At 50.6% G+C, this 26,987-nt stretch overlaps 1 protein-coding gene across 3 annotated transcripts in view; it reads right to left on the minus strand.

Annotated features, from left to right (window-relative positions):
- The window catches only part of LOC119383787 (uncharacterized), a 347,820-nt gene that overhangs the window by 39,516 nt on the left and 281,317 nt on the right, over window positions 1-26,987 (minus strand). For all 3 annotated transcript variants that reach the window (XM_037652090.2, XM_049412675.1, XM_037652089.2), the window contains exons 3-4: window positions 11,956-12,113; window positions 5,361-5,433 (exon numbers count right to left, since the gene is read on the minus strand). In XM_037652090.2, the coding sequence (XP_037508018.1) occupies window positions 5,361-5,433; window positions 11,956-12,113 (231 nt within the window). The remainder of the gene's footprint in view (window positions 1-5,360; window positions 5,434-11,955; window positions 12,114-26,987) is intronic.

A 26,987-nucleotide genomic window follows, 5' to 3' on the forward strand; every position in this document is an offset into this window, starting at 1 on the left:
GGGGAGACATCGTTTACGGCGACACTGAGGCATTCATGTATTGAAAGCCATACTTGAAAATGACTATAAAACATAGTATAAGTGCCGGAACTAACCAGCCAAATATATATATATATATATATATATATATATATATATATATATATATATATATATATATATATATATATATATATATATATATATATATATATATATATATATATATATGAACCACAGGAAGCCACGACCAAAAGGTAACGCCTGCTTACAGAAATGTCAAGAGTGTTTGAGCGAACGCCTAAAAAAACAATGAAAGCCAGTAAGTAATGAAAGAAGCAAAGAATAAACAGCGATTACGTGGCACAAAACGGCGATAGACTAGCCGTAACCACACGTCACTGCCTTCCGGGTAAAGCGTGCCGTATGCACTGCAGCATTCAGAGCAAGCGACAACGATAGCGTGACTTTTAGGAGGCCCTGCGGGGAGCTCGTGTCGTGAGACCAGCGGGATCTTCCTCGTTTTCGGATTGGTGCGTGAGTCGGTCATCAGAGGCCGCGTCGCGAAGCTGTCGGTGACGCGACGCAAATGTCGTCCGCGTGCGTCCTTCCGCGCAGCTTCCGGCACTGCTCCAAATAGTTATACCTCGCTTAGCAGACTTGAAGCTCCTGTATCAGACGCATCCCATTGGAGAAAGTAAACTTCTCTGCCCTCTTGATTATACACTTTCAACCTCTAGCGCTGCTGCGCACTTTCGTTGTTGCGTGCAGCGGTGTGATCGACGCAACTTCTCCATGCTGACCGCACCACGAGTTTCAGCAAGACGTTTCACCCTACGTCATTTAAACCTCGCAGCTATATGTGGAATAATAATTGAGAAAAAGAATAACGAAGACGATAATTTACCAATCGAATGTATCACATGTACTTTGGCTTCATTTATCAAAACCGCCGGCTGGCGTCCGTTGTGCCTCACGGTTAAGTCTGTGTCAAGGCACAAAGATAGATAAGAAAGAACCAATGACAACCAGGAACAGTGACATACGACAAATTAGAACGTTGTGCGTTCCAACATTGCCTAAATTTCAGAACGCACAATAAAGATAGGCGAATCATTGTGGCAGCAAACACAGTGTTTACTTTGTCTATCGACACACCACTATTAACCACCATATATACTTTCCGGTAATACAGACCTCTTCAGGGCATTCCGGTCGTGAAGAAAAACGTATATATTCGTATAACACATTACTTCGTGTCCAGTCCTGCCGCCTCGTCCACGGAGCTGTCCGCGAAACAGTTGCAAAGCGAAGCTCTTCCGAAGGACGTTTGTCAGCATCAACATGCGCGTCGCATACTGCGAACGCTTGTGCACGGTTTCTGCACAGGATGGCACTAAATTTACTCGCGTACGACCGGAAGCTTGACACAGGAAAAAAAAAAGGAACAACACACAACGCTGTTGTATGTACAGAGTAGTTCCTGCAAGCGCCAGCGTGACTCCTGGCACTCTGGCTGAATTCCCTCTTCGGGCATAATCTCCGAGCCCATGTATGAGTCGTGTTCTGAATACGAGACGCTCGAGACAGCGCGGCTAGTTTCGCTTTCTCTATTTCTTTCGCGTGCCCGCGCCCCTTCTGGAAACGAAGGGAGATAACGGCTGCCGGAAAAACGCGGCTCGGCTGAATGGAGGGAAATATATGGCACCGAGGACTGCGGGCGAGAATGCGTATTGCGCCCAAGTCGTCGACGAAAACGAGTGTTACCCTCGCGTCTGTGCGAGCATTTGGCCGTCGGCAGTGCAAAACAAACTGCAGTTTCAACTGGTTTAGAAAGCACGAGCCTACACGAAGGGGGCTGAGGCTAAGCCTTGTGATGCCACATGTAAGGGCAACGTTCTGTATAAAGTATGACGGCGTGTTAACGTTATGGTTTGGCTTTGCCCCTCCAACCCCTGTGACTAGACATATTCAGAGATACAGCGTGGCTAAGAAGCAGAGGTTCGTTACGGCCGCACCGCCGGAGAAGTCGTGTCGTTACGAATGCACCCAAACGGCCAGTGTCTTTTCGCCTTCAAAGGGCAGCCGCCCTTCGTGGGTTGTCACAGTATGGCGGCATAGAGATTAAGTGAAGTGAAATGAAACCGATACGCTTTGGTATTGAAGGCGTCCGTCGCTCCGGGTTCTAAATGTCTCGGAGAACTGCTGACAACAGGTCAGTTTGGGCGCCATAGGAGGTCAGTTAACAGCTGATGCTAGGAGCGATAAGACAGACAAGCAAGACAAGCAAGACACGTAGTATTAAGAAGCCGTTAGGTCAAGGACCGGAAGCTTTCTGTAGCTTAAAGCTCTAATTTTAGAACGAAGGAGTCGGGGCGGAGAGGTAACCACGCGCACGAGGACATGAATTTTGCATAGTCACTTAGGAATAGGCAGCGTGCGACCGCTCGCAACGCAGGTCTTTTCAAGTGACGTCCCTCGCATATCACTGGAATGACTATGATTACGAGTTATATTACATGCTATGAGAATCTTAGTTACCCTTTCTTTCTCAATTAATTTTAGTAAATGACTACAAACCACGACCCCTTAGAGGCTTCAACTAAAGTTGACACAGACTCCAATACTAAATAATTAAAGACCATGCTACAATTACTATCCTGCCAATTGAAAATATAGAACGAGCAATGCGTGCAGTGTTCGCCTTTTTCTATTCTCTAGACATGGTCAGTACGTAATCGCTAATATGCAAAGGACAACTACAGCACAGGATCGTGGTACGACGATGTGAAACGCCTGACAGGAAAAAAAAAAGAACTAAAGCAAGACGAGGCGAGAACTTTTAGTATAGAAAGCCCAGCTACGACACATTTACAATGCTTATGTTGTGTCTGTACTCGATCTCGGTCAGGCTGCGTGGCGCTCTTCGATGATGAATCGGGAGATTGGTTTCTGAGAATCGCCCTCTACTTCGCACGCTTTCGATCGTATCCTGGTCGTGACGAATTGACTAAGTTATCGAGAAGTAAGGCGAGAATGAACAGAATTTATAGCAGCGCTGTTACGTTTGGGGTACATGCATCTAGTTGCTATTCGCAACCGATTTCTGACTTTTGACCTCCTCAGTATATACTATATCCTCTATATGAGTGCTATTCTGCACTCCCAGTCTCTAATTCGGCCATCTCGCTTTCAGTTGAACAGTAATGACGTTACCCAACGAGGTAGCAGTCTCAATCGCCGGATCGCGTGCGGATCATCGCCCAACCACCGTTTTAGTAGCTCGCCCGACATCTATTCGCGGCACCGTAGACACTGTAACGCGTGTATCAGAAACGTAATTGCAAGCACGAATGATCGGGGCGCCTGCTTTAGTGATTCGCAGTGCGGCCCATGATTCAATGACTCGCACCGGCGGGACAGCAATCCGCGGGAAGAACCCAGCCACCGGCGCGGGACCGTCGGCGTCGCATTGACTCCGTGTATGCGTGCCACACGCGGTGTCGATGAGCCAGAGATCACCCGCTTCGTTGCACACCTATCGTGATTGGGGCCAACGGTGAAGGAGAGAGAGAGAGAGTGCGTTTGTCGGCAACGCGGCGAGGTTTCATTGCAACACTGCTGTTGCTGGTCACTTGGTCTCTACGGGAGGGCCGCGTGACGCGTCAATTGGTGGTCCCCGCAGAGGCCCCATCGCTCAAACTAACAAGCACGCCGGGGGCAGCCGTAATGAATTGGCCCCGACTGGGCGCCCCGCGCGCTCTCTGTCGGTGGAAATCTGAGGTTGCTGCGGTGGATCGACAACTGGTTGGGAAGGCGCGGCGGGAGGGTTTCACCCATAGTTGCTTCCGCCCAGCCTGATGCATGGTGACCGTTTAGCGTCGCCGTGTTGCTTCGTGGACTTAACTCGGCGAAAGAGGATGCCCCCCCCCCCCCTTTTAGCGAAGATGCATGAGCTTGGCGTTTAATTAGTGGCAGCGGTGTGGGCCGGCACCCGCCCTCCCCTTTGAGAACCAAGTTGAAGATGTATGGGCGACGGCATGGCGGTAGGTCTTCATTAAGCAATCCGAGCCTCTTCTCGTGGCGCCGAAGCCATATATACATACAGCAGGCCTGCTCCTCTCGTACTCCGCGCGCATACCTCCCACATCTTAGCAGTTCATTCCAGCGATAATTAGACAGCGCGCACGCGCGGATAACCGACACTGACCTTTCCCGCTGATTTTCTTACACTGTTGATCTTTGACTACAGTGTGGTGAACAGTTAATTAATGAGGCTGAGTTCGTTGGCTGTCGCTCATGAGGAAGACTGAATTCAAAGAAGCTTTAGTTTCGTAATTGTTTGCTATTCACCAACCTCTTTCGCTTAGTATGTCTGAAACTGCGGGTACATGACATCATTTTCCTATGAACATCTGCGACGTTAACATTTCTTTCTTTTTTCTTCTTTTTCTTCCGTGGGGGGGGGGGGGGGGGTGGGGCTGCAGTCGCCGACCACTTCGCATTTGCCGCTGCCAGTACGCAGACATCTAGCCGGGACAGGATAGGCCGCTTTTCTGAATGGAATAAGACACTAACGACATAGCGTTCTTATTTCGTGAGTGCTGCATGCAATCCTCATCGAAAGATACATATAAGTCACTTTGTTTCGCGTTCATGTCCTGCAGCATTTCGGCGATGTTCCGAAACTGGTGCTGTTTCGAGGACCTGTTACGAAACACTCGATTATTTCCCCAAACGCTGTTGCAACGCAGTTACGACGTTCTGCTATACTCTGGCACGTGTTGCGTTACATGTTCGCGGCTGAGCAAATTGCAGAAAAAAAAATCACGTAAGTATACACGTTGCGAGGCCTGAAATTCGCATAAGAGTTACGAGAGTTTCATTCGAGCGCTAAACAAATTGGTTGCATCAACGAGGCCCATAGTGAGACGTGCGAAGAAGACTAGACACAGGGAAAAAGACACAGAACGGGTGCTGGTCCTGTCTCGTCTTCCCGGTGTCCAGGGGCCGTATTCACAAAAAATGTCTTACGCTAAAAATGTTCGTAAGAGAATATTTCAGCAAATCCTGACGCTGGACATATGATTAGCAGAGCTGGCCGGCCAATGGGAAAAGGCTCTTGCGAAAGAAAAGTTTTGCGAATATGGCCCCAATTTTCTTCGCGGCGCGACAGACAGAGAGGAGAAGACACAGGACAGCGCCCGTCTTGTGTCCTGTTCCCTGTGTCCCGTTTTCTTCACTCTGTGTCGCTATGAGCCTGTACCAGCTCGCCCAGTGCGTTACTTCAGTTCACATCAACAACGCCTAGTTGGTGTGCCACTACTCGATCAAAGGGTACAGTGCAAAGTTCGACACGATGAAATACATCACAAACTCACGTGGCCGATTTGTTTCTTTAATTCCTCGGTCCTAGGGTCCCGCATCGGGTTGTCGAAGCCGCAGAGGCCGATCCTATAGGAGCAAACAAAATGCCCACATCAGAAACAACGCACACAATTATGAATAGACTTTTTATTTTAAATAAACACACATAAATGCGTATGCCTGCGCCAACCACATGCGCGACGATGTTGAATCTAGTTACTGAACTAATCGCGGTGCAACAAAGGATTGCACTTACTACATTAACGAAGCGCCCCCTCCCCCTCTAATCAACTAAGGGGGGGGGGGGGGGACTGCGATGAAACTTTGCTCCCCCTAATGGGGAACCCTGCGCATGCCTGTGATCTCCGCCACCGAAGAGGAACGGTGGTAGTCTAGAGACTGCCTCTGAATGCTGGTGTGCACATGTTGACGGACACAACTAGAAACTAAAGCTGTACCTATTCCTCTTAGTTGGCTGTTTTGGAACACTTATAATGTCTACACGAAGATCTTGCGAAAGGTTTCGGCTTTTCTTTTTTTCCGAAACATCATTTTCACTGAGCTGTTCACACTTCAGCTTTGACTACGAAGGCGCACACAACCCTGACGTCGCTCGCCAGCATCCATAGCCATGCGGTCACACGTGTTACGTAATCGGCCGCCGTTCGGCCAGTTGCGCGCAGCCAGGGGCGCGCGTTCCTCGAGTGAATCCCGATTTCATGAAGAGCGTGGTAGCAATGACCTTTTCCGACAGAAGGATTACGAAGAGAGCGGCTGTTCGTTGCACCCGGCCTCTTCACGAACCAGTGTTGACGACCGAGCAGCGGGGCAACGCGGACGCCGCGGGGGCAGTGGATGAAGAAACCGAAGAGGACGCCGACACTTAGTATTACGTCAATCGCGCGAGTTTGCCCGAGAGAGCACGCGCGAGAATTTGCATGCCGCGTGCGCGCACTTCGACCTCGCCGACACCTGAAGATTCGGGTACACACATACGCGCGGAGGTCCTCGTGGCGACCACACAGCAAGCCGTTCTCGACATGAACTGTGTGGTAAACCGCGGCAGAGAAGTTGGCGGGCCGGCCGAGCCCGCGGCGCGTCTGACGCGGCGTACATGATCTACTTAAGAAGTGAAGGCCGTGAAGGAAAAATCCCTGGGGGGTGAAGAGTGGGGGGGAGGGGGACCGCAGCAAGATGGCGGCGACCAGGAACTGGCGGGGCGACGACACTGTCCGCCGACAGGGACGCAACAAAACGCGCGGAAAGCGACAGGAAAGATGGAGAGCGGAAGATAGTCACGGGGAATTATGCGCAGGCGACACGTAGAAGACGAGATGAAGCAACACTGTCCGCCACGGACGCCTCGGTGAAAGTGACGGAGTCCCGAGGCTGGCAGTGAACGTAGTACGGTGACCCGTCGGCCGGGTCGGATATCGGAAGGGAGCGTCGGTCAGTGAAAGCAGCGAATAACAAAGCGAGGCACGGTATTCGAGGGCCGAAAAATAAAGCATAAAATAAGAACGGAAGGCACGGATAGAATCTCTTCCTCCCAAAAAAAAGAACAAGAGGGGAGGGAGTGGGCATACGTGAAAGGGGAAGTGACGATGCCGTAAGAGCGAACGGGCTCCCAGAACTTGTGGTGGCTCGTCGTGCGGCGGCGGAATCGAAAATAATCCCGGCCCTGCAGGCTAGCGGCCGATGAAACAAGCAGCACATCACATAGCAAACCGGCAGGCCGGCATTTGGCGAGGCCAGGGCGGGAGGCAGGAGGGCACGCCGCCTGGTCGACAGGAGCTCCGGGAAAAAGTGAAAGTGACGGAGCTGGAATTGGCCCTTCCTCGAGGGCTCTCTTGCGGGCGCAGCAGCAGCGTTGGCGGCGGCCCGCGCGGTCAAGCACCTTGCCGGACGCTCGAGACCATCCGCATTTCGCGGCCCGAGGTGCCCCCGTGGCGTTTATTAAATAATTCGCGCGTCGAGAAGCATGGATACGCGAAAAAAGGGCTGGGGAAAGATGGCGGGTTCGAGGGACCGAACTTATTTGCGGCTCGCTGGCTTCCATCCGCGGTGTTGCACACAACGCGCCGGTTCCCCTTTCGACTCAGCGGGGAGGCCTCCGGAGTTCGTGTGAGGCCGAAGCGCTCCGTGAAGGCGGTAAAGAACCTACCGCAAGTCGAGGTTCTCCTTCTTCGACTAGCCGCGCTGCATGGGGGTGTCCAAATGAGCAATCAGCGCTGCCGGTGGACGCGAGCCCACCACTGAAGTCGCTGTTTATACCGACAGCGACAGACGTAAGCGGAAACGATTTACAGCGCGAAGAACACATACACAAAAGAAGACAAGAAACGGCATGCGAGCGCTCGTATGTATACTCTCTTGTCTTCTTTTGTGTCTGTGTTTCTTGCGCTACAAATAGTTCCTGGTGTACAGACAACAGGCCCAAATCGCCACAATTATTTAGTGGAAAGTTACCTCGGCTTTGGCCTGCTACAAAGCGGGGGAGCGCGGCGAGATAAACACCCTGGCTTTAGGATCTGCCCGAAATGTTATCCGAGCTCAGCTCCTCGAGTGCCATTTGTCAAAGTTGGCTTCGCCGCATTAATTCATTCCGTGCGGAGAAGCCTTCTGTGTGTGCGCGCGCGTGTGTGTGTGTGTGTGTGTGTGTGTGTGTGTGTGTGTGTGTGTGTGTGTGTGTGTGTGTGTTTGTGTGTGTGTGCGTGCGTGTGTGTGTGCGTGCGTGCGTGCGTGCGTGTGTGTGTGTGTGTGTGTGTGTGCGCGTGCGTGTGTGTGTGTGTGTGTGTGTGTGTGTGTGTGTGTGTGTGTGTGTGTGTGTGTGTGTGTGTGTGTGTGTGTGTGTGTGTGTGTGTGTGTGTGTGTGTGTGTGTGTGTGTGATCACCAGGACAATGTACACGTTATAAGAGTTGTCGGTCACTGCGGCGCCCACTAATAGAGAAGCCAGTAATAGAATAGCAGTACTAGAGACTGGGAGCCTGGTGACGGCGGGCGAGCGCAAAGACACCCTCGGCTACAGCCTACAAAAGCTGTCCCCTCTGGATGTAAGTCAACGAACGAGGGAATTCTTTCGTGCGATTCCGGAGTGTCGCAAATATTCACGACGGCTCTGTATTCCAACATGACGGATGCACGAAAAGAAAGGTGGACAAAGTGAACGAAAGAAAGAAAGAAGGCTGGATGGGTGAGGCAGTTCTCGCTCGTCGCCAGGCAATCACTCACAATCACCTTTCGGAGGCGCACGCCTCATGCTCAAGTTACAGGGATAGGCGTAACCACGGCAATCGAGAGACGGCCCGTAGGGGGTGTCCCCTCAAATGCACATCGTATTCCAACCGGTGCACAACCAGTGCAAGCGACGGCGCCTATTGATTTCACCGGGCTCAGAGTCAGATGGCGGCTGTGAAACCGAAAGGCACGGAATGCCTGGCGAAGGTTGTTCGCTGCACTTTCTCTGCGGATTCGCCAGCCGTGTAACACGCATCTGGGGGTGTGCCCCGCGAGGTGAGGAAAATTAGAGGATCCCTCGCAAGGACGACCGACTCCATCGGGGATCGTCAATTATTGGGAAGCACCGAGAGCGCGCGTCAAGGGTTGCCCGATGCAGCGGCGGCTGTCATGTCGTAGACCGAAGGCGGGGCCACACCACGTATGCGATTTCACCGTCGACGCTAGCGTTCCTTCCGAGGAAACTTCGGCGTCCACTTCAACCGAAAGATGCTTTGTAGACTCCGCTTGCGAGAGTTGGCTCGCAGTCTTTGCTTAATTACGGAGACGACCGGGCGAGCACAGACTGGTGACGTCGTCAGTACTGTTCCTGCGCGGTAAACGCCGGAGTCCGCGCTGACATTTTGTGAGTACGGTTACCTATAGGGAACATCCACATCGTTTGAATCAATTGACCACGCAATGGACCTGTTACATAGCCCTACGTTAGCTGCAATGAAAAACGCTTCTGTGAGTTGTATGAAACGCCGAGCGGCACACAAAGCGCCCGTATGTCTGATTTTGTGGTTTTAAAGAGACGATGCATCATTGATAGGGAGGTGGTTCACGTATACTGTTGAGAGAGTGAGAGAAACGCAAAGGAAACGCAGGGAGGCCAACCAGGCTAGACCAGATTTGCTACCCTACACAGAGGGGGAAAGGGGAGGAAAAGAACGGAGAAAGGAAGAAGGAAAGAGAGTACAACTAATACGCTAGCACGAACAGCAGCGTTCACCTCGCATACCCAGAAGGTCTCAAACTGCGAACTGTTTCATAGTCCGGTTCATCTGCAGTTGCCCTAGATGAACTAGACTACAATACGCCACGTTGATGAAGGCTCGAAAGGATTTGCTCCAAAGTATCCGGAACTTGCAGTGCGCTTCGAGCCGCTGTTGTTGCCTTTCCGTTTAGGAGTGTGCGTATCGTGATTATCAATGACCTCAACACAGCGATGACACGCGTGTTTTCGTCGCGGAGATCATCGGCGGAATCTTGCACCGGCTCTCTATGAGTATATTGACCTCCCGTGCGAGTGGTAACACTGAAAACACAGAGGCTGACTTTCGGGCCTTGCTCACGCGACACGGTTATCGGAACACTTAGTGTTATACTTGCAAATACCTCCTACTTCTTGCAGTTCATTCATTGAAGCGCAGCTAACGTGGCGATATCGATGGATACTGCCGAGGATAACAAAGAGCCACTCCGCACGACCGACAGTTTCAGCGTTTCACAAGTCGTATAGAAATTAGCAGGGCTAGCATATTATACGATACTCGCATTATCGGCCCCACAAGAGCTGTGGCAGCTGCGCCCGCTCAACGAGAACATGAATCTCACACGAGGTCATAAACCTATAGCTGTGTGGGACGATGGGTGCAGCATGCGAAGTAGCTGGCCTACTTCTAAGATGCATTTGGTTGACGCATACCTGGTATGACAGCAATAGATAAAATCGAGATACCGATGAGGAAGAACGACCGTACTCTGTGGCCAAAGCAATGGCCGCCCTATAAGAGCGAGTGGACTCGGGCAGCGTCGGTAGCTTAGAGTATGGGTGTGCGGTTGGCCGACGCTGGGCGCTTGTTTTCGGTGCACCCGTCGCTTGACCTTTCGTCCTTCATCAGGAGTAGCGCTTCTATAACGCCCTGCGAGGCAAGAAGCATCTGGCGTTTCCATTAGAGATCTGTCGTCCGATAAGAACCGACCTACGGTCAGCAGCTCTAAAGTCTCCAGGCCGCAGCATCCAATGCTTTACGCTTCTTTGTTCGCCAACCCGCATGGACGTTCATGTATACGTGTCCCGCTGAGCGTTGCCCTCGATGCTACAACAACAAGCGGGCTTGCCGCTATGAGCATGTTCACATGGACGTTCACGACACGCGGTGTTCATCAAAACTTGCTTACGCGCAGCCTTCGCGTATAAGTATCAGTGGCTGAATAAATAGCAACACCGTTACTCATTATTTAGAGTCAGAAGTTGCCGCTGCCTAAAGCAGCGTCACAAAGAACACCGGCCTTTCTGTACGAGATGATGCGCCCGTAGGAATCACACGAGGCAAAAGGCCCGTTTTACATAGGTGTGATCGACCCTTGCTCGGTTATTGGGAACGCGCGGCCGGTCCATCGTATCTATATGCAAAATGATCAGGGCGCGCGCTACGCGTGCTCGGCAAAAGAAGAGCTCCCTTCTTTCACCCACACGCGTGGGCCAGGGAGCACACGCCGGCTTTGTGGCGCTTTCGTTCGAGCCAGCGCTATCGTTCGGCGGTAATTTACTGCAATCGTGAGTGAGCCTAAAAAAGCACATGGGGTGAACTTTGCTGCGCGACCTTGTGTGAACTTGACGAACCAGTTCGGAACGCTGTACGTTGGTACCCTGTCCAGATACCTTACGTCTTCTAGCAAACGCGAACAGCAGAAAAAAAAAACAGAGAAAGAAAACAGAACAAGTAAAGAGCAATTATAGAAACTAAGCAGCGAAATTACGGTCCGCCAAAGTCTAGTGAGGGGAAAAAATTAAAGCTTCAATTCATTCAATGTTTAGTCATGTCCTGCGAATACTTAAAGTCGGCGCGCTATGCAGTACGTATTAGAATTTAAACAATGGAGCTGGTTCCTTGCTTTTGACCGCGAAATGTGGTCTTTGTTACGAATAAAACATGCAGTACCGGCGTTTGTTGAATCGTTAATGTCGGCGCCAATACATTTTTATGGACAGATACAGCTTTCCCATCGTATAACCTACATGCAGAACGCTTAGTCATTGTGCACGCCTTCATCCCTGCGTTATCGGCAAAATGAAAAATACGCATTTCAGTTTCCGAATAGAAAACGATGGTAACTTCTACTCTATGCTCTCTGCCTCTGTGAGGTGACTGCAGCGAGGTGCGCGTGGCAACTTAGTGTTGACTTATCATCGCAAAGCAACAGCAAGAATACAGAGGCACGTCTTAAATACGACAGGGCCGTGTGCCACGCTCATCACGTAGCGTCGATTACCAATTAGCCCAACTGACCGGTCTCGATATGGTGCCCAGTCCTACAATCAGTATTGGTCAAAAATGTAGCGTGCGCGGAAGAGCGAGAAGTAGCAGTGATTGGACACGCACCTGTACCCATCGAAGCCCTCGTTCGAACCGTTGATGGTGAGAACAGATGCGCGGGCGTACGCCTTTGCGACGCGCCGGTTGCGTTCCATGCAGATGATCTTGGCCCATATTTCGTCGTCGATTTGGCCCCATTTGTTCAGCACCTCCTGAATGTGGTCCTGCAGAAAGGAAGAGAGGGAGAGCGTGTTACGTCACGTGGTTATGTAGGCCGCTTCGCATTACAGCAATTCGATTTCGAACACGAAACAATGCAAATGATTTAACAAAACGAATTTGATTTACGAAATAAAAAATGTGAAGAAAAAGTAAAGGTGTAGTGACATGGAGTAGAAATGAGAGTATATACGCTCGATCCACACGGGGTCGTTGCCGATATCACCACCTCTATAGCCAAAGGGCGTCTTCAATGTCGGGGTCGAACAAGGCAAATGTATCGAACAGTACAAGCTAGAAAGGTGCTTTGAGCAGCTCCAAAGGATTGGAATTCGGAGTGCCACGAGTGAATTCCCCAATACTTCATTGCAGGCATCGGTAACGATATTTTTTTTTTTTCATGTATAGATACTTGCACTAGCAGCACGAAGGCATCCATAAAGGTCATCGGTGATCTCTACTAATCTTTTTATTCGTAACCGCTTTTTGTTATTGCTTTATAACCTTAGGTAATATTACGTCCAGCATCAGGTCTGCCTGGCTTATGTGCTTTTATGCGAACAATACTGGCGTAAAAGCTTGTTTTTAATATGCATCCATGTTTACTAACCCGTTCCAGACTACTCGAAAAGTTACATGGTGCTAGGCATAGCATTGCGCGAATGAAGACCGTAATTACATACACTTACACGCCTGTACGATAAAAGAGCGAAGAACTAGACAATGCGAGAATTGGTACGTCACGAACTGATTTGACCTACCGTTGCTCCGATTACCTCAGAACCGAATGACAGTGGGTATGAACGCAATCTACTCGCGTCACGTAGGCAATGCCTGGCAAGGCAGTTGGTCACAGAGAAGGTCAAAGCATCTGATGCACTCGGCTGTGCACGTAGCTATTCAGAAGGCCACAACGCACAGGAACGACCCACAGTTCTGCAGCAGCTTGAACTATGCAACAGGTGCACAAGCAGCGATTGTTGGGGTGGGTGGTGGAAAGGGGGAGAGGGGGGTGAGGGGGCGTAGAACGTGATCCAGTTTGTCGTTAAGCTGTTCTGGCGGCGCTGACACGGGGGTACTGATGCTCTCGAAACGAGTTCAACTGCAGCGCGTGTTTTGATCTGAGAGCGTCTGGCTGACCGATTGCCTACAAACTTGGGGGTCATCGCGCGGAGCCAGCGCGCAATCACCTGTTCTACAGGAAGGACCACATTGCTCCCAGAGACGACTTAAAAGCACGCCTCTTCGCTGCCGTCCTCGCTGCACAAGCCTTTACATTCCAACCCTGTAACGTTCAAAGACTCTAAGCGGGAGGAGCGACCTCTCGAAGCGAGCAACAAGGGTGTGTTCGACTGCTATGCAACACCGCTACGCATTAGCCCTGTACTAGCGAGAGCAGTTGTTTCGCCGGCGTCTGAGCAGTATCTCTCCCAGACGCCCATATTGGCACGAATGCCCGGTTTATGGTACTTTCCTTCGAGCGTCTGACCTCTCCCAAGGCGGTGCATGCGAAACACCGGCATCGTTTACGGCTTCATTTTTCGAACGTGTGTATACTACGGTTTGTGATGCGGGGCGCTGATGCTGCAGTTCTGTGAAGTGTGTCCGAATACACATATACCGAAGCCGCTTGCCATCGCGAGCAGCGCCCAAGTGATCCACCGCTGCATCGGAGCACCCGGCCAAGCCCTCGTTGCCCTGGGTATACATTTCCCCGCTTGACCCTTCGATCATAAACTCCTGGCAAATTGACGGTTGCCGCCTGCCGATGTCTGCCGCCTGCGTGCCCAAAGCTTACAGGGCCAGAGATATCCTTGTCTGGCTAGCCTTTTCTTGTGCTACGTCAGCTGATTCTTTCTCCTCGTTCCTTCGAGTTGAATGCATATCACTGTCCGCCAGAGTTGACGGGTACTGCTCGGTTATTGTTTCTCTGAGCGATCGCTTCCACGGCTTCCACTTTGGTGTTCCGGCATCAGACGAGCTGCAGTGCGCACGACGTGTTGGTACCAATTTCGCGATGTTCGGAGGTGCGGAAAACGGGGTACTCTTTAGCGCGGGAAAGGCTAATCCGCCCGCCTGATGATTAGACCTCGGTGGCTACCAACAGATCGGTCCATAGCTCCTCGAAAATTTGAGCGAAATTGAATGAAGACGACGGTGTTGTTGTTTCAAGTTGGCTATCGCATGTTATAACTGCCAGTAGTAGCCAGCATTATCCATTGCTATAGTAGACATTAGCCAGCACTCGTACTGCGCTGGTAAGTACGGCAACCAGATGAGGAAGACCTCTGCCCACCAAACGGGGGAGAAGAGGGCTGGGAAGACATAGTCTCCAGTTGATGTACAAGTGCTTTAATACTCTTCTTTCACACAGGTGTGTTCGAGCGAACGTTCATTCAGAACCCCCGTTCCCGTCTCGCTTACTCACCTATGCACGTAGTACATTGTACGAGTAGCTACAAGTCTATGTGTCTTCGTGATACCTGTCAAGCTCACTCGTTAATGAACATCTTGCCGTTTATCTCACTGCCTTTTTTTTTACTGTTATGTTTAAACCCTTTATTGCCGCTGGCCTTCGCAGACACCGGAGAAGCGCACCTTGCGCAATTACCCCCGCTCTCGGCGATGATGGACACCCCCGCGTTCTCAAGGTTACTGACATTCGCGGTGGCGAGCACGGTGGAAAGCCTAGTGCGAGGTCGCAGGCATTTACGACAGACAGGAAACAAAGTAGCAAACATCCAGTCAAGTCTATTGCGGGGGACGGCGAGGCTCGGCATTTATAGACACGCCGTAGCGCGACATGGTTATAAAACTGGGAGAGGCGCGTACTTCCTTGCAGCGACCACGAAATTTGTGCGAGGAATGAAGGAACCGGTAGGGAGGGTGAAAGGCAGGGATGTTAACCACTTCAGAATAACCGGTATGCTACTTTACACTGAGGATGGGGGAAATTGAAAGTTAGGGGTGTCATGCAAGAATATCCACAGGGTCCCTTATGCGTTCGCGTAAGACGACTCGAAGACGATAGCTATCTTTTTCTTCTTGTCAATCGACTGTATACTGATACCTCCCCCCCCCCCCCTGGAAAGCTTCCTGCATCTTACGTGGTATTGCACTCCCTCCGTGATCGCAGGCATTTCAAGCTTTCTGCTCCCTACGGCGTCTTTCGGTGCCTCCGTGATCGGCCCACCTTTGACCAGACGACATTGACATGCGATGACGTCATAATGGGAGCCACGGTAATGTGACGTCATGGTGATGTCATCGCATGACGATTTGTTGCATCACTCGCGGCGACGTGGCGGGTCAGTTTTCACGTTTGATGAGGCATCTCGGGTTTTCGCGTTACAAGCGGAAGAGAGAGATACTGGGAGCGCCTACACAACGTAACAGCAGCTCAGTCTTGTGCGGTATGCGACATCACTATTGGTCTACAGGCGGTTACTTGGAAAGGCGTACAAGAAAATGAGAATGTGTTGTTCACACCGATTGTCGCAGTAAAGTATCACTGCATTAGTGCTTTGATAGATCATAGGGGAAGTCAGCGCGCAGGTCATTGCTACGGAACGAGTGCGGGGAACGGAAGAGCAAGACTTCCGCGAAGTTACGAACTTGTTCACGTGAACGCACGAATAGCAAGTAGCGTCGTTCCAGTGGTGTAGAACACATAGATGGTACCGTCTACGTAAGGGACGAGAACAGTACGAAACCTCACAGTTTGATCAATATATAACTACTAAAGCACGGAAACAGAGGTATCAGACTGAACAGCAAGCGTAGCCGAGCCAACTTCCGTCTTTAGTTCGGCCCAGTGGGAATAACAAACGTAATTCAACTTACACGAGGTTTGAAATACAGGAAATGTCTAGAACACGTGCATAACGGGTTATTAGCCAAAACAACGATCGAATTAATTCAATCGATAAAGAATCAGCGGCAGTCCGCAAACAGCATTAAGGATAGAAAAGAAAAGAACAAAAGAAGAAAGTAAAGCGAACGGATCTGTTTCAGACTCTGACTACCTTGGACGGCCTTGCGGTGACGTCATTGCCAGAGGACGTCCTTCGCGTCGTAGATAAACAAAACAAAGAAACAGGGGGAAAAAAAGGCTCAGTACCCTGCGTCCTCTCGACGACATGCACATGCCCGGCCGGAGGACTCGAGAATCGATTTGCTAATTGCTACTGCGTCCGCCGGCATTGCGCGCGGCAATCAGCGAGCGATAAATACGCTCGCACTCAGGACTCAGGGCATGCATACCTGCCTCCCTCGGTCGGTCTCCATTAGCGCCGAGACCGTTCGCCCTCGTTTAGCTTTATTTTTTTTTTCGATAATTTCTCCTCCTCTCAGTGTGGCTGCGTGGACAAACTCAAGGTCAATAATAAGTCCTCAATAGCCCGCGAACAGACGCAGGTAAAATGTACCCCCCCCCCGCCCACCTTTCTTTCTCCCCCAGCTGGAACGACACGATACGACTGACGGGCGTAATGCCTACATAGCAGCTAAACGCTTGCCATATAGACTGACACACGCGTGCACGCGCTCCGTACGACTGCTGGCGGACACGGCTGCATTGATCACGAAGCCAACGACTGGGTCACTTTGTCCTTTCTCTACGGTTCCGGCCTTCCCAGCAGCGTCGAGCGCGTTTGGCTACAGGGGAAACTCGCTTGCTCCGCCTGTTTCTTTATTTTCGATGCGCGCGCAGCGTGCTTGGCACGTTCCCATCCCGCCTTGGCCCCGATCGGGGAGCTGTTCCCTGCAGCACACCGTTGCCTTCGGGCGCTGCTGGCTGACCGTCGAAGTCGTTCGTCGCGGGAGGCCCAGCGAGTGGACGGCGCTGGACGCTGTTTGGCAAACACCGTTTTCGCTGCTGCCCGCGTGCGCTGCACTGGAAGTGTGTTAGCTGTAGAGCGGCCGTCCGTCGCACCGGTTTCCTTTGGCACGATGGTTAGAGGGCGGCCAAGGCGAGAAGCTTATTCTCACGGTTCGCCCAGAGATATGTTTATTTTATTTATTTATTTATTTTCTTTTGTACAACGTCTCCTTGGTCTAGCCAAGCTGCGTAACGCAAATTTTAGCTCAGGATGACGTTTCTAAAATGCCAAGAGCGCTAACGACACGCATATCAGAGGGAAAGAGAGATATATAGAGTGAGAGAGAGTAAATTATGGATCGTGTACGAGAACCATAATCGTAAGGCCAGATTTTTTATTTATTTATTTATTTATTTATTTATTTATTTATTTATTTATTTATTTTTCCTTTCCCGCTTTGCACCCATTAAAGCATCATGTGGTTATGGTAAAGCACTCATGCCGAATCCCGCAAGACGGAGGAACGTTCATGAAGAAAAGAAAAACATAAAAATTAAGCTCTGATCCAACCGTTTGTAGGACGCAGCGACGAAGGAAATGCGTGCGGATTTCGCATAAATATGACATCTTAGTCGACGCGAAATTCCCATTGGTTAGGTATTCTAACCTGGGACCAATGTCTGTCAGGACAAACTTTTTGCCAACTAAGGTCCCTTCTTACTGAAAACCTGTACGGCTTTCTTTTGAGCTGCAGATGATCACAGAGCATAGATAACTTAAATTACCTCATAGAAACGAGGGGCGCACATTGAAATTGTTTTCGGGGGAAGGGCCCTTCCCTCCCGTTTATGTATCTTTTGTATGTGTGCGCGTATGTATACGCGTACAAAATGTAAACATTTCCGGTTATATAGGGGGAGTGGGGTTCTAAACCACCAGCCCTCAGCTACGCCACTGATCTCAACACGAAATTGAAACGCCTGACGGTGCAATGACGCCATTGCGCTGTCGCCTGAACGATGGCGATCTGGGACACGCTTTGCCGCGCTCCTTTTACGCATAAATTCCCCATTATGTTCGTACGTGTTTGTTTCCTTGTTACACGTTTCCCACTAGCAATTAAGTTGCCACGCCAAAGAAAACAAAATAAAAGAAAACGCGTTTAAAAACAAACGGAGCAGCGCGGAAAAGAGTAATAGCACAGTTTATTCAATTATCATTTCCCCCAGCTTTAAACACTTCACCCTCGGTTTCGTCACCGCAGGCTCATTATACTTTCGTCCCCGGGCCACCACAGTGCTGCAAGACAACGGCCTTGCTTATGCGGTTATCCTTGTCTCGTTTTATCTCCGTTCGCTCGAAGGAGAGCGGTGGTCCGAGCCGAAACGTCCTTGCCCGGCCGCCGCCGCCGCCTTGCTCGTGATAAAAACCTGTATTGACGGCTGGCTTGCGGGGGCCTATGAACTGCTTTCTTTTTTGGATCTGCACCTCTCCCTCTCCTGTCATTTCACTCTCTCTGTTTCTCAATTCCGCCTGTCTTATTCTTTCCACGTGGTTCAGTTACTGGCCGCAGTATGGCGCTACCGTCTCGTATCCTCTGAAGCGTGCACAGCCGCGGTTTGAATGAATCTCGGCAATAAAGGCAAGTAATGCGAGATGCTGCGTTTGTAGGGCAGCGGTGCGTGAGTCGTAAGCGGCTTATTCGCTTATATTTCAAATGAAGGAGGCGACGAAGTCGCGAGTGACCCAGGCTCACGCGTGACTGGAGCGGGACGTCGGGGCGGTGAAAGGACAGCGTTGAAATCTCTCTCTCTTTTTTTTTTTTTAACTGGGCGTGGGACTCGCGCGCCGCGAAGTCTACTGGGAAAGCAGTAGCGAGGCTGTGTGTAATCGTTGGGCGTCTACTGCGGTGTGCCCTAGCACACAGTTGGGTGCGACGGCGCGCGAGCGCGCGCGTAATTTTACGCCGAATCGTTTGGGTTAGGCGCATGCAGCTGCGACAATCATCTCGTTCGTGTAATCTAGAAAGACACTCATTACTCCATGCCACTCACTCTCACTTGCTCTTCCTTCTTTAGTTTTGTTTTACGAATTTCATTGCGTATATGCATGCTTGAACAAAGAGAGAAGGGTATTGAACAAGTGTTATCTCGCTATAAATCGAGCAAAATAAAACACTCTGCTTCACACTCGTTCTAGGTGTCGCACATTTCGATACTAAAAGAAGTAACGTAACACGTTAAATACAAGTAACCGTCAGTGTCTAGATAAGGAAAGGATGACGTACATGAAAATTTATGCAACAGGGTGGATGTCTGTTATACTAATAATACTGATAAATATTACTACTAATAAAGATTGATTGATTGATTGATTGATTGATTGATTGATTGATTGATTGATTGATTGATTGATTGATTGATTGATACTACGTTCAGTTGTGAAATATGACCACTTAGTGATACCGCTCGGACGGGATGACGTGCGATGCGGTGGAGCATATCAGTTTTCAGAAATTTCCGGTGACATTATTATTTTGGAGATTTTGCGAGATAGCGTTATTATTTCCTCACGCGGTGACAAGCACGGAGCAGAAGCTCGAAATTTCAAAGTACGCAGGATGCATTTGAGCCTAATGCATCCAGGCGCTGTTCAGCGTATAGGTACGTACAAAGACAATAATAGAGCGTGGAGATGTAAATTAAATGTGCGGAGATAGGGGCAGCGGCTAAGCTCGGCTCATCTGGCAACCCTGTTTTGGCTCACGGGGAAGAAGCAAATGCGAAAGAAATGCTGGTCGCGCGCGCGCGCGGCAAAATTTATCGCGTGCTTCTTCAGCGGGCCATCTTTTCTCGGCCATCGCGACCAACCGCCACGAAACGAAGCGCGTCGCGTATAAATGGGAGTGCATTCGTTATGGCTCGCAGCCGCCGCTGCCGACCGCTTGGCGGCGCTGCCTCTTTTATACGCATCGAAGACGCATCTTTGCGGAAGATTCACCGCCTTGCCTCGCATATGCGTTATACGGCGACCCCGCGTGCGTAACGGTGTTTCCCCGTCGAACGCCGCATTAATAAATCCTCGCTTGCATCGTGCTTGCTGTTATTGCTTTTATATGTCCATCTTCGCGCCTTAGATGCCTCGGTAGTGCGCGGGAGTGATTGTAGGTCGCGAGAACGATTGGCTTGCGGTGTGCGGCCACAATCTGCAACCTTGTTTCACGACGTAACGTTAATAGACGGGGGAAAACAAACAGGGAAAGAAGCCTCGCTGCTGAAGGTTCACAGATGGGTCGCAGAAAGATCTGACAGGATTGAAGGCTATTTATGCCGTTTTCGTTTTTAAAAGGGAAGCTGAAGCGTGCAAGGACAGTTTGATCCCTGTTGAATTCGAAAAGCGATGCGAGAGTTCTCAAATGTGAACGCAAGTACCACTTTTTGGCAAAAAACAGAGGCTGTGGCCGCAGGGCATCTTGAGGTGCTGAGCGAACGCGGTGACGTCCTCCTCGGTATATGCCGCGTTATCTGCAACAGCGGCACTTCTGAAGCGTGGCCTCCTCGATTAGCTCCGGCAACGGCACGTCACGAGATAGTCACGGAGGCCACGGTTGAAGATACGAGAGAAGCTTGTTCGCGTAGCGCTCGGCTGTTTGTCGTTATTTCAGATATCGTAATCCAACTGCAGAACTTTCAGCTTCGCTGTGTTTACTTCAGCCTTCGGCACAGAAACAGCGATCTCGCAGTTCGGATCAGTGAGCGGCGGGAACCTTCCGCCGGAGTGCAGCACGGCTCCGCCAAGGGAACCAGAGATCAAAGTTACTAGTTCTAGTAACGTTGCCAGAGATGACGCAGGTTTCCACGCCCACACTTTCGGCGCGCTCGCGTGGGCGGAGCAAGATCAATTTTTTCGTTCGCGTATTATAAAGCTCCTGCTGCAACAAATGCGGAAAAAGTTACATCGTCGACAATAATGTCGGTCCCTGCTAGCGACGAAATTTTTCGAATTCTAAAACCTCTTCAGCTTCCCTTTGAGTGGGGTACAACAGCCGAGTGATACGTGTGTGGCTGCGTTACTCGAACAAGGGCATTCAAGTCAGCACGAGAGGCTACCGGAAAATACGTAATACTTCGCAAGGGTTTGTCAGGATTTGTTTTAGGGACGTGCCGTGTGCGCACTTGATGACGCTGAATGGACGATATGAATGCGTAATTTGCCGCAATGGGACACGTATCAACGCATAGCGGGTTGAGCGAGACTTAACTGTAAGGCGACGGTAGACACCGCCAAATAATAATGCGTCCCCATATTATTTATTGCATATTTTACAGCCATTAAGAATTACCGTCTTGCCCCATCAGCCACTTTTCTTGACTAGGCAGTACGTTGATACCACAGACCTTGTAGGGTACTTGCTAAGCACACTTGGGTTCGCATTTGGCAATACAGTACCATTAACTGTATAGGTGGAAGTTCCTACATGCGCCGAAAAAAAAAGTTATGTTTCGAAAATATTTATGACGCAGTGTCGGCAAAGTAATTCATATTCACACTATATATATACATGAACGAAAGCGTAGTCGCAACTTCTCTGAAGTTGCGATTCCGCTTCACTCTTTTCCGCGAAGGAACCGAACAATGAACTTTGCAGATGGGCCCGCTTCTCCGTATTTCAGGCATGCATGCCTGCTGCCCGTTTCGATATTCCTTCTCTGTTAGGCGCGAAGGAGACCCTCTTGTATCCCTGAAGGCTGCCAAGATTGTCGATCGTCTCGGCCCATTACCTGCGCACACCAACGCTTTCTTCCACCATCCGTACCTAGCTCTCTCTCTCGGCAACATCACATCCCCACCTCCGAACACTTCATCGCGTGCTCGTGTGTACACCATACACGGACACGCGCGATCAACGTGCTCTAACATCTGCGTGCTTCGTATATATATATAGATCACAGTCTGTACACGCGCCTGCGGCAGTTGCACGCAGCGTGTCACCTATAGGTGAGAGTAGAAAGCATCGCTGTCAGCGGCACGCCTCACAAAAAACGTTCCCACGCCTTCGATGTTAATGTGAGCAGAGAGAGCCATCGCCAGGGAACGAACAAATTGGCGTCACGAGGGGTCAGCAACAAGGCCGGATACTGCGCGACTGTTTTGTCACGCGACAAAGGGAAATACCACCCTCAACGAGACTGCATGCTGTGGCCATCGCTCAGAAAATACGATATTACCGGCTGTGCGAGACACGCTACCCTAGGATAATGCTAGATTCTGGACGGTACGGATGACAGCAGTATACAACACACGGTATACTGGTGCCACATATCCGGAGGGTTTCGGCGTTCAGACTGAGTCGCTACTGACCGAAACCGTCATTTTACGTATATCGTGAGCAATAGCTGTCTTCCGAACCAGCGGTATGCGATGCATCATGAAACCCTGATTAGCTTGAGTGTTGTCGGACTATACGCGGCCGGGCTCATCTTCGGGGTATTTCCAAATGACGCGCATGCCAGATCGATTGTATTCGCAGTCAAAGAGACTGGGGTTAGCAGCAACAGAAGTACGCTGTATTATCAGTCACCTACTCCCTAACCCTTCATTTACCTCCCTATCGAACCCAACCTCTCAGTTCTCGCGTATCAGGATAACACACGCGTACTTTGCTTGTTCTCCATCACTCACTGACTGTCGACGCACTGACTTACCTGATAATGGCCGTCACATCTATCCTGCTTAATGACCTACAGACACTGAAACCTCGAGGAATTCTACGAAATCGGGCAATGTTTGAGCGATGAGTCACGACATTCAGTCGCTTTGACAACCCAGCGTTCAGGCGGACCCCTTTTTCGTATACAGCCACCCGACCGGGTGCAGCGCTGACACGGTGCTGCACAAAACTACGATAAAGACTTGCACCGTCCACGCATTGGCCGGTTGTTGGGTGGGAGGCGCACGTCGACAGGTGCGGCCACGGCACCCTCGCCGTGTATGCGTGGCCGAGTGACCGTCGGCCTTCGCGAAACTGCGGCGAGCAGTACGACAGCGCAAGAACGAGAGGACTAGGCTGGATCGGCAGTGCGAGATCACGCGAGAGTTCACGGGCGCTGACGTTCACGGGCCTGCAGCTGCCCCTGCGGTCATCATGTCAGCTATATGCGGGGCCCTCGCGTAGACACACATACACAACACGATTCGGCGAATTGAGCCGTCGAAAGCCGCCTGTTCCGACCACCGCTTTCTTTTATTATTTTTTGCTTTCGTCATCATCCTCTCTTGGGCACGACGTTAAGGCGTCGCTGATATGTATCAGCGCGGACATGTGAAAGAAATAGAAGGTGTAGAGAGAGAGAGGTTCGTGTCCTATTTTGCCTCAGCCGGCATTGGAAATGAAAGATCCAAGCGTGAGATGTCTCCGAAACTTCGACGCAAGTCGGTACTGCCATCCTGCCAAGGTAACTTAACGTCATTGCTGTTATATTTCTTTATTCCTTTTCGCTCGGCACTAAACGTACATAAGACTTCAGGCGGTACTGCGTGGGTCAGACAAACATATGCACATGTTGTAGACCATCTTAACTGATATGAACTATCACTCTTCATCGGCGGACCTCTGGACAAGCGGATGCACGCATGAGCTGATGTCGACAACGCATTTGACAGACATGTAGGTAGCAGCGTTAGCATAGAGTATTTGTCTTCACGGCGCGGAGGTATGATGTAGCGTGACCGCGTAATATCGCACTTGCACACGCCCACACACGCCCACACACGCCCACACTCGTAAACATTCAAAACACCGACAGGCGCGAGCGCCTGTCAGTCTTTCGAATGTTTGCACTATGCTTGTGCACTGAATTGCGCTCTAATTACTTTATCGATATGAGTTACCAGCTAGCCCAACATCAACTTCTCCTAGAGTTGAATATAGTAAAGCCGGGAGCTCGAGGTACGAATTATCAAAGTTTTATATTCACCATTCCTCGTCAGAATAGGCCTGTCCGAATAGAAAATTAGATTACGTAAATCACGTGAGCGCGTTCATACAACCCATATGCGCAGTGGACAACTATACGTACCCCTTCAAAACCTTGCATTGCTGATCCCGCCTGTCTGTTGCCTTTAATTTTGACATCTGCCAAATACGAAGTGATTAAAGAACATCTTGCTCGATGGGACAGTCTTCCAAAGGGGTATATCGGCCTAGACGACATTGCGGAGTCTAATGTTGCCCTGCTTTTCATTATGACGTAAAAAAACTATAGAAGATCCAGCATCCTCACGAGAAGCGTCGGCAACATCCCGGTTTAGTGTTTACGTGACATTTTTCTCTGCGTACATGACTGTTGCATTTAGAGTGCGACAACCAAGAGAAACGTAATTTGCCAGTGCCCAATTATCCGCCGTGTGAACATCTTGGTTGTGCGAAAATTTACGCTACGTAAGCTCTCCTGTTGCAAGAACATCTACAACGTTGTACTCGGACTGAGTATGTGAATGTTCGTCCGTGTGCTTAGCTTTCTAGTTTCGTGGTTGCTGACACCTTTACGACGGCAACTATTATGTGAGAGGAGTAGCCGGCGCCACACAGCAATATCTCATTAAATACGTTTATTTTAAAAAATACAGAAAAAAGAATGGAGACGTCAGACACGTTTAATGCGCAAACAACAAGAGGAACAGGCTACGAGACACAACAAGCGAAGAAGCTAAAACGGTCTTCGCGAAAAAAACAACACCAAGAGCCAAACCAGTCAACGAACGGGAGACAATTGCGTGCTGGCAGGTGAAGGACGCCGCACTGACCCAGAAGACGGAATCACCGAAAGGGTTGTGCCGAGCGCGCGCGCGCGCGCGCGCGTGTGTGTGTGTGTGTGTGTGTGTGTGTGTGTGTGTGTGTGTGGTGTGTGTGTGTGTGTGTGTGTGTGTGGTGTGTGTGTGTGTGTGTGTGTGTGTGTGTGTGTGTGTGTGTGTACGATGCTTCACGTGGCAGCTAGCTGGCCAGTGGGACGCACGGAAGGGTTGAGCGACGGACGCGGCACTCGACCAGTGCGTGTCGGCCAGTTTTTTTCACTCTCTCCCTCCTTCGCTCTGCGCATGCGTGCGTTGTATGCGGCACCGCTGAATACGCCAACGCTACACCAAGTTCACCGTAACCCCGCGCCACTTCTCAAGCTTGCCGCCGGTGAGCCGAGAATTGCCGGCCGGAGTTTGTTCGCTGATTACACACACTCGAAGTCGGTGGCGGTGCGTGGACCTCCATTGTCTGCGTGCAGGCTTTTCGCGTGCGCTTCGAGAAGCCCTGCAGTGAAGCTTCGGCTACCGGACGTTCTCGGGCGTCTGCTTTCTCGGAACTTTTGAAGCCGCGGGGAAAAACCCGACAGCACTGTTTGGACATTATTCTTCTTTTCCTCGGCCATTTCTCTTTCTTGCTCTCAGTCTTAGAGCTTTTCTCCTGCTTTCTTGTTTCCTTCGAGAAACAACCGCTCACCAATTCAGCCCCGAAGAAGCTGAATTCTCTGGCGGAAACCAAAGACCCCGAAATGTAAGTAAACGAGACTATATACTCTGCGGAAAAGCATGCGTATATTTAAGTCACCACTGACGGTAGGCTGACAGTAGTCGCCGCAGGATGATGATGATAATGATGACGATGATAGTACACCTCTACATGAAGTGGCGTTCCTACACTGCTGCTATACATGGTGACGACGTCACAAAAGGAGCCGAAGACATCCCCCCCCCCTCCCCCGCGCACTGATCCTGCGGGAAAGCTCTGAAAGAACAGCGGAGGAAGACGAAAATATCTACGTTGCTTTGGTTGCTCCATGACGGAGATAATACTGACAGCGCCGACTCGACGATCTTCTCCGAATCGCGGTTCATTTCGCGCTTGCATAATCCCGTCAGGAGGAGGTCAGCGTGGCAGTTGAAAAAGACCGCATATTCTAACGCAGGTGTCACAACAAAGGGATCCACATCCATTGGCGCCGCCGGAAGAGATCGCAACGTCGGATGTAATGCCATACATGCAAGAAGACTCCACAAAACTGAGTTTGCGGGCTGAAGAGACTCGTCGGCTGACTATATGATATCAGCTAGATGCTTCCTTGCCACAACAAAACCATCGTGTGTTCTGACAGCAGTCGCGTGCCGTTGTCTCGTTACCTTCCGAATCCCGTTAGCGCTGTTCCGTTCTCCATCGCGCCGTGTCCCAAAGCAAACTCGCTTCGTTCGTCACTTTCTTTCTTTCATTTCGAACAAATCACATAGGCCCCCGCAGAAGCAGGAAACTGGCCGCAGTGTTCTCTACACTCGTGCGTTCCAAAAGCGGACGCCGCCAGCTCGAGAACGAGCATACGGACACCGACATGCAGCGCGGTGATGCATCTTCATCTGCGAACGGCGAAATCCCGCTGCGTCGGGCTGTAGCCGCAAATGAAACCGTCTCGGAGTCCCGTTTCGTCACGTCACTTGTCACTCGTCGTCGACCAGGCTACGCAGCACGCGTGCTTTACTCCTTCGAAATGAAAGAAAGTGAGAGGGGGGAGGGGAAGGGGGTCGTCCTCCTTTTCCTACTGCTTTGTTCTGCAAACGCCACGGCCCGCTGTCGGCTTCTAAAAAAAGGGCGTATTGTATGCGTTTTTTTTTTTCTCATTACTTTCTTCCTTCCTTCGACTGTCTCCGATCAGCTGCATGGTTGGAAAGTGTCCGTAACATCGCATTTCCTTTTTTGTTCCTTTTTCCTCCCCCCCCCCCCCCCCCCAGCTTCATTTGCCAGACAATTTGTATGTGCATGCCTACGAGAGTTCATACCTACGTGCGCGTCAAGTAGCCGCGAATAGGAAAATGCCTACCCTGTTCACGTTGACAAGTCCCGCCGTGAGATAGATATGAGGCAAAGGGTGTTGTGACTTCACACGGAGGCCGCTTATGCGAGACAGGTGAGAATGCTTCGAGCACTACAGCTTCGATGTTTTAAACCGCGAACGACGCGGTCTACTGGAGGTCAGTCAGACAAATAAATGCGCTAGCACTGCAGCTAAAGTTCCCGTTCTT

Source organism: Rhipicephalus sanguineus, chromosome 2, assembly GCF_013339695.2.
Source record: "Rhipicephalus sanguineus isolate Rsan-2018 chromosome 2, BIME_Rsan_1.4, whole genome shotgun sequence".
NCBI lineage: Eukaryota > Metazoa > Arthropoda > Arachnida > Ixodida > Ixodidae > Rhipicephalus > Rhipicephalus sanguineus.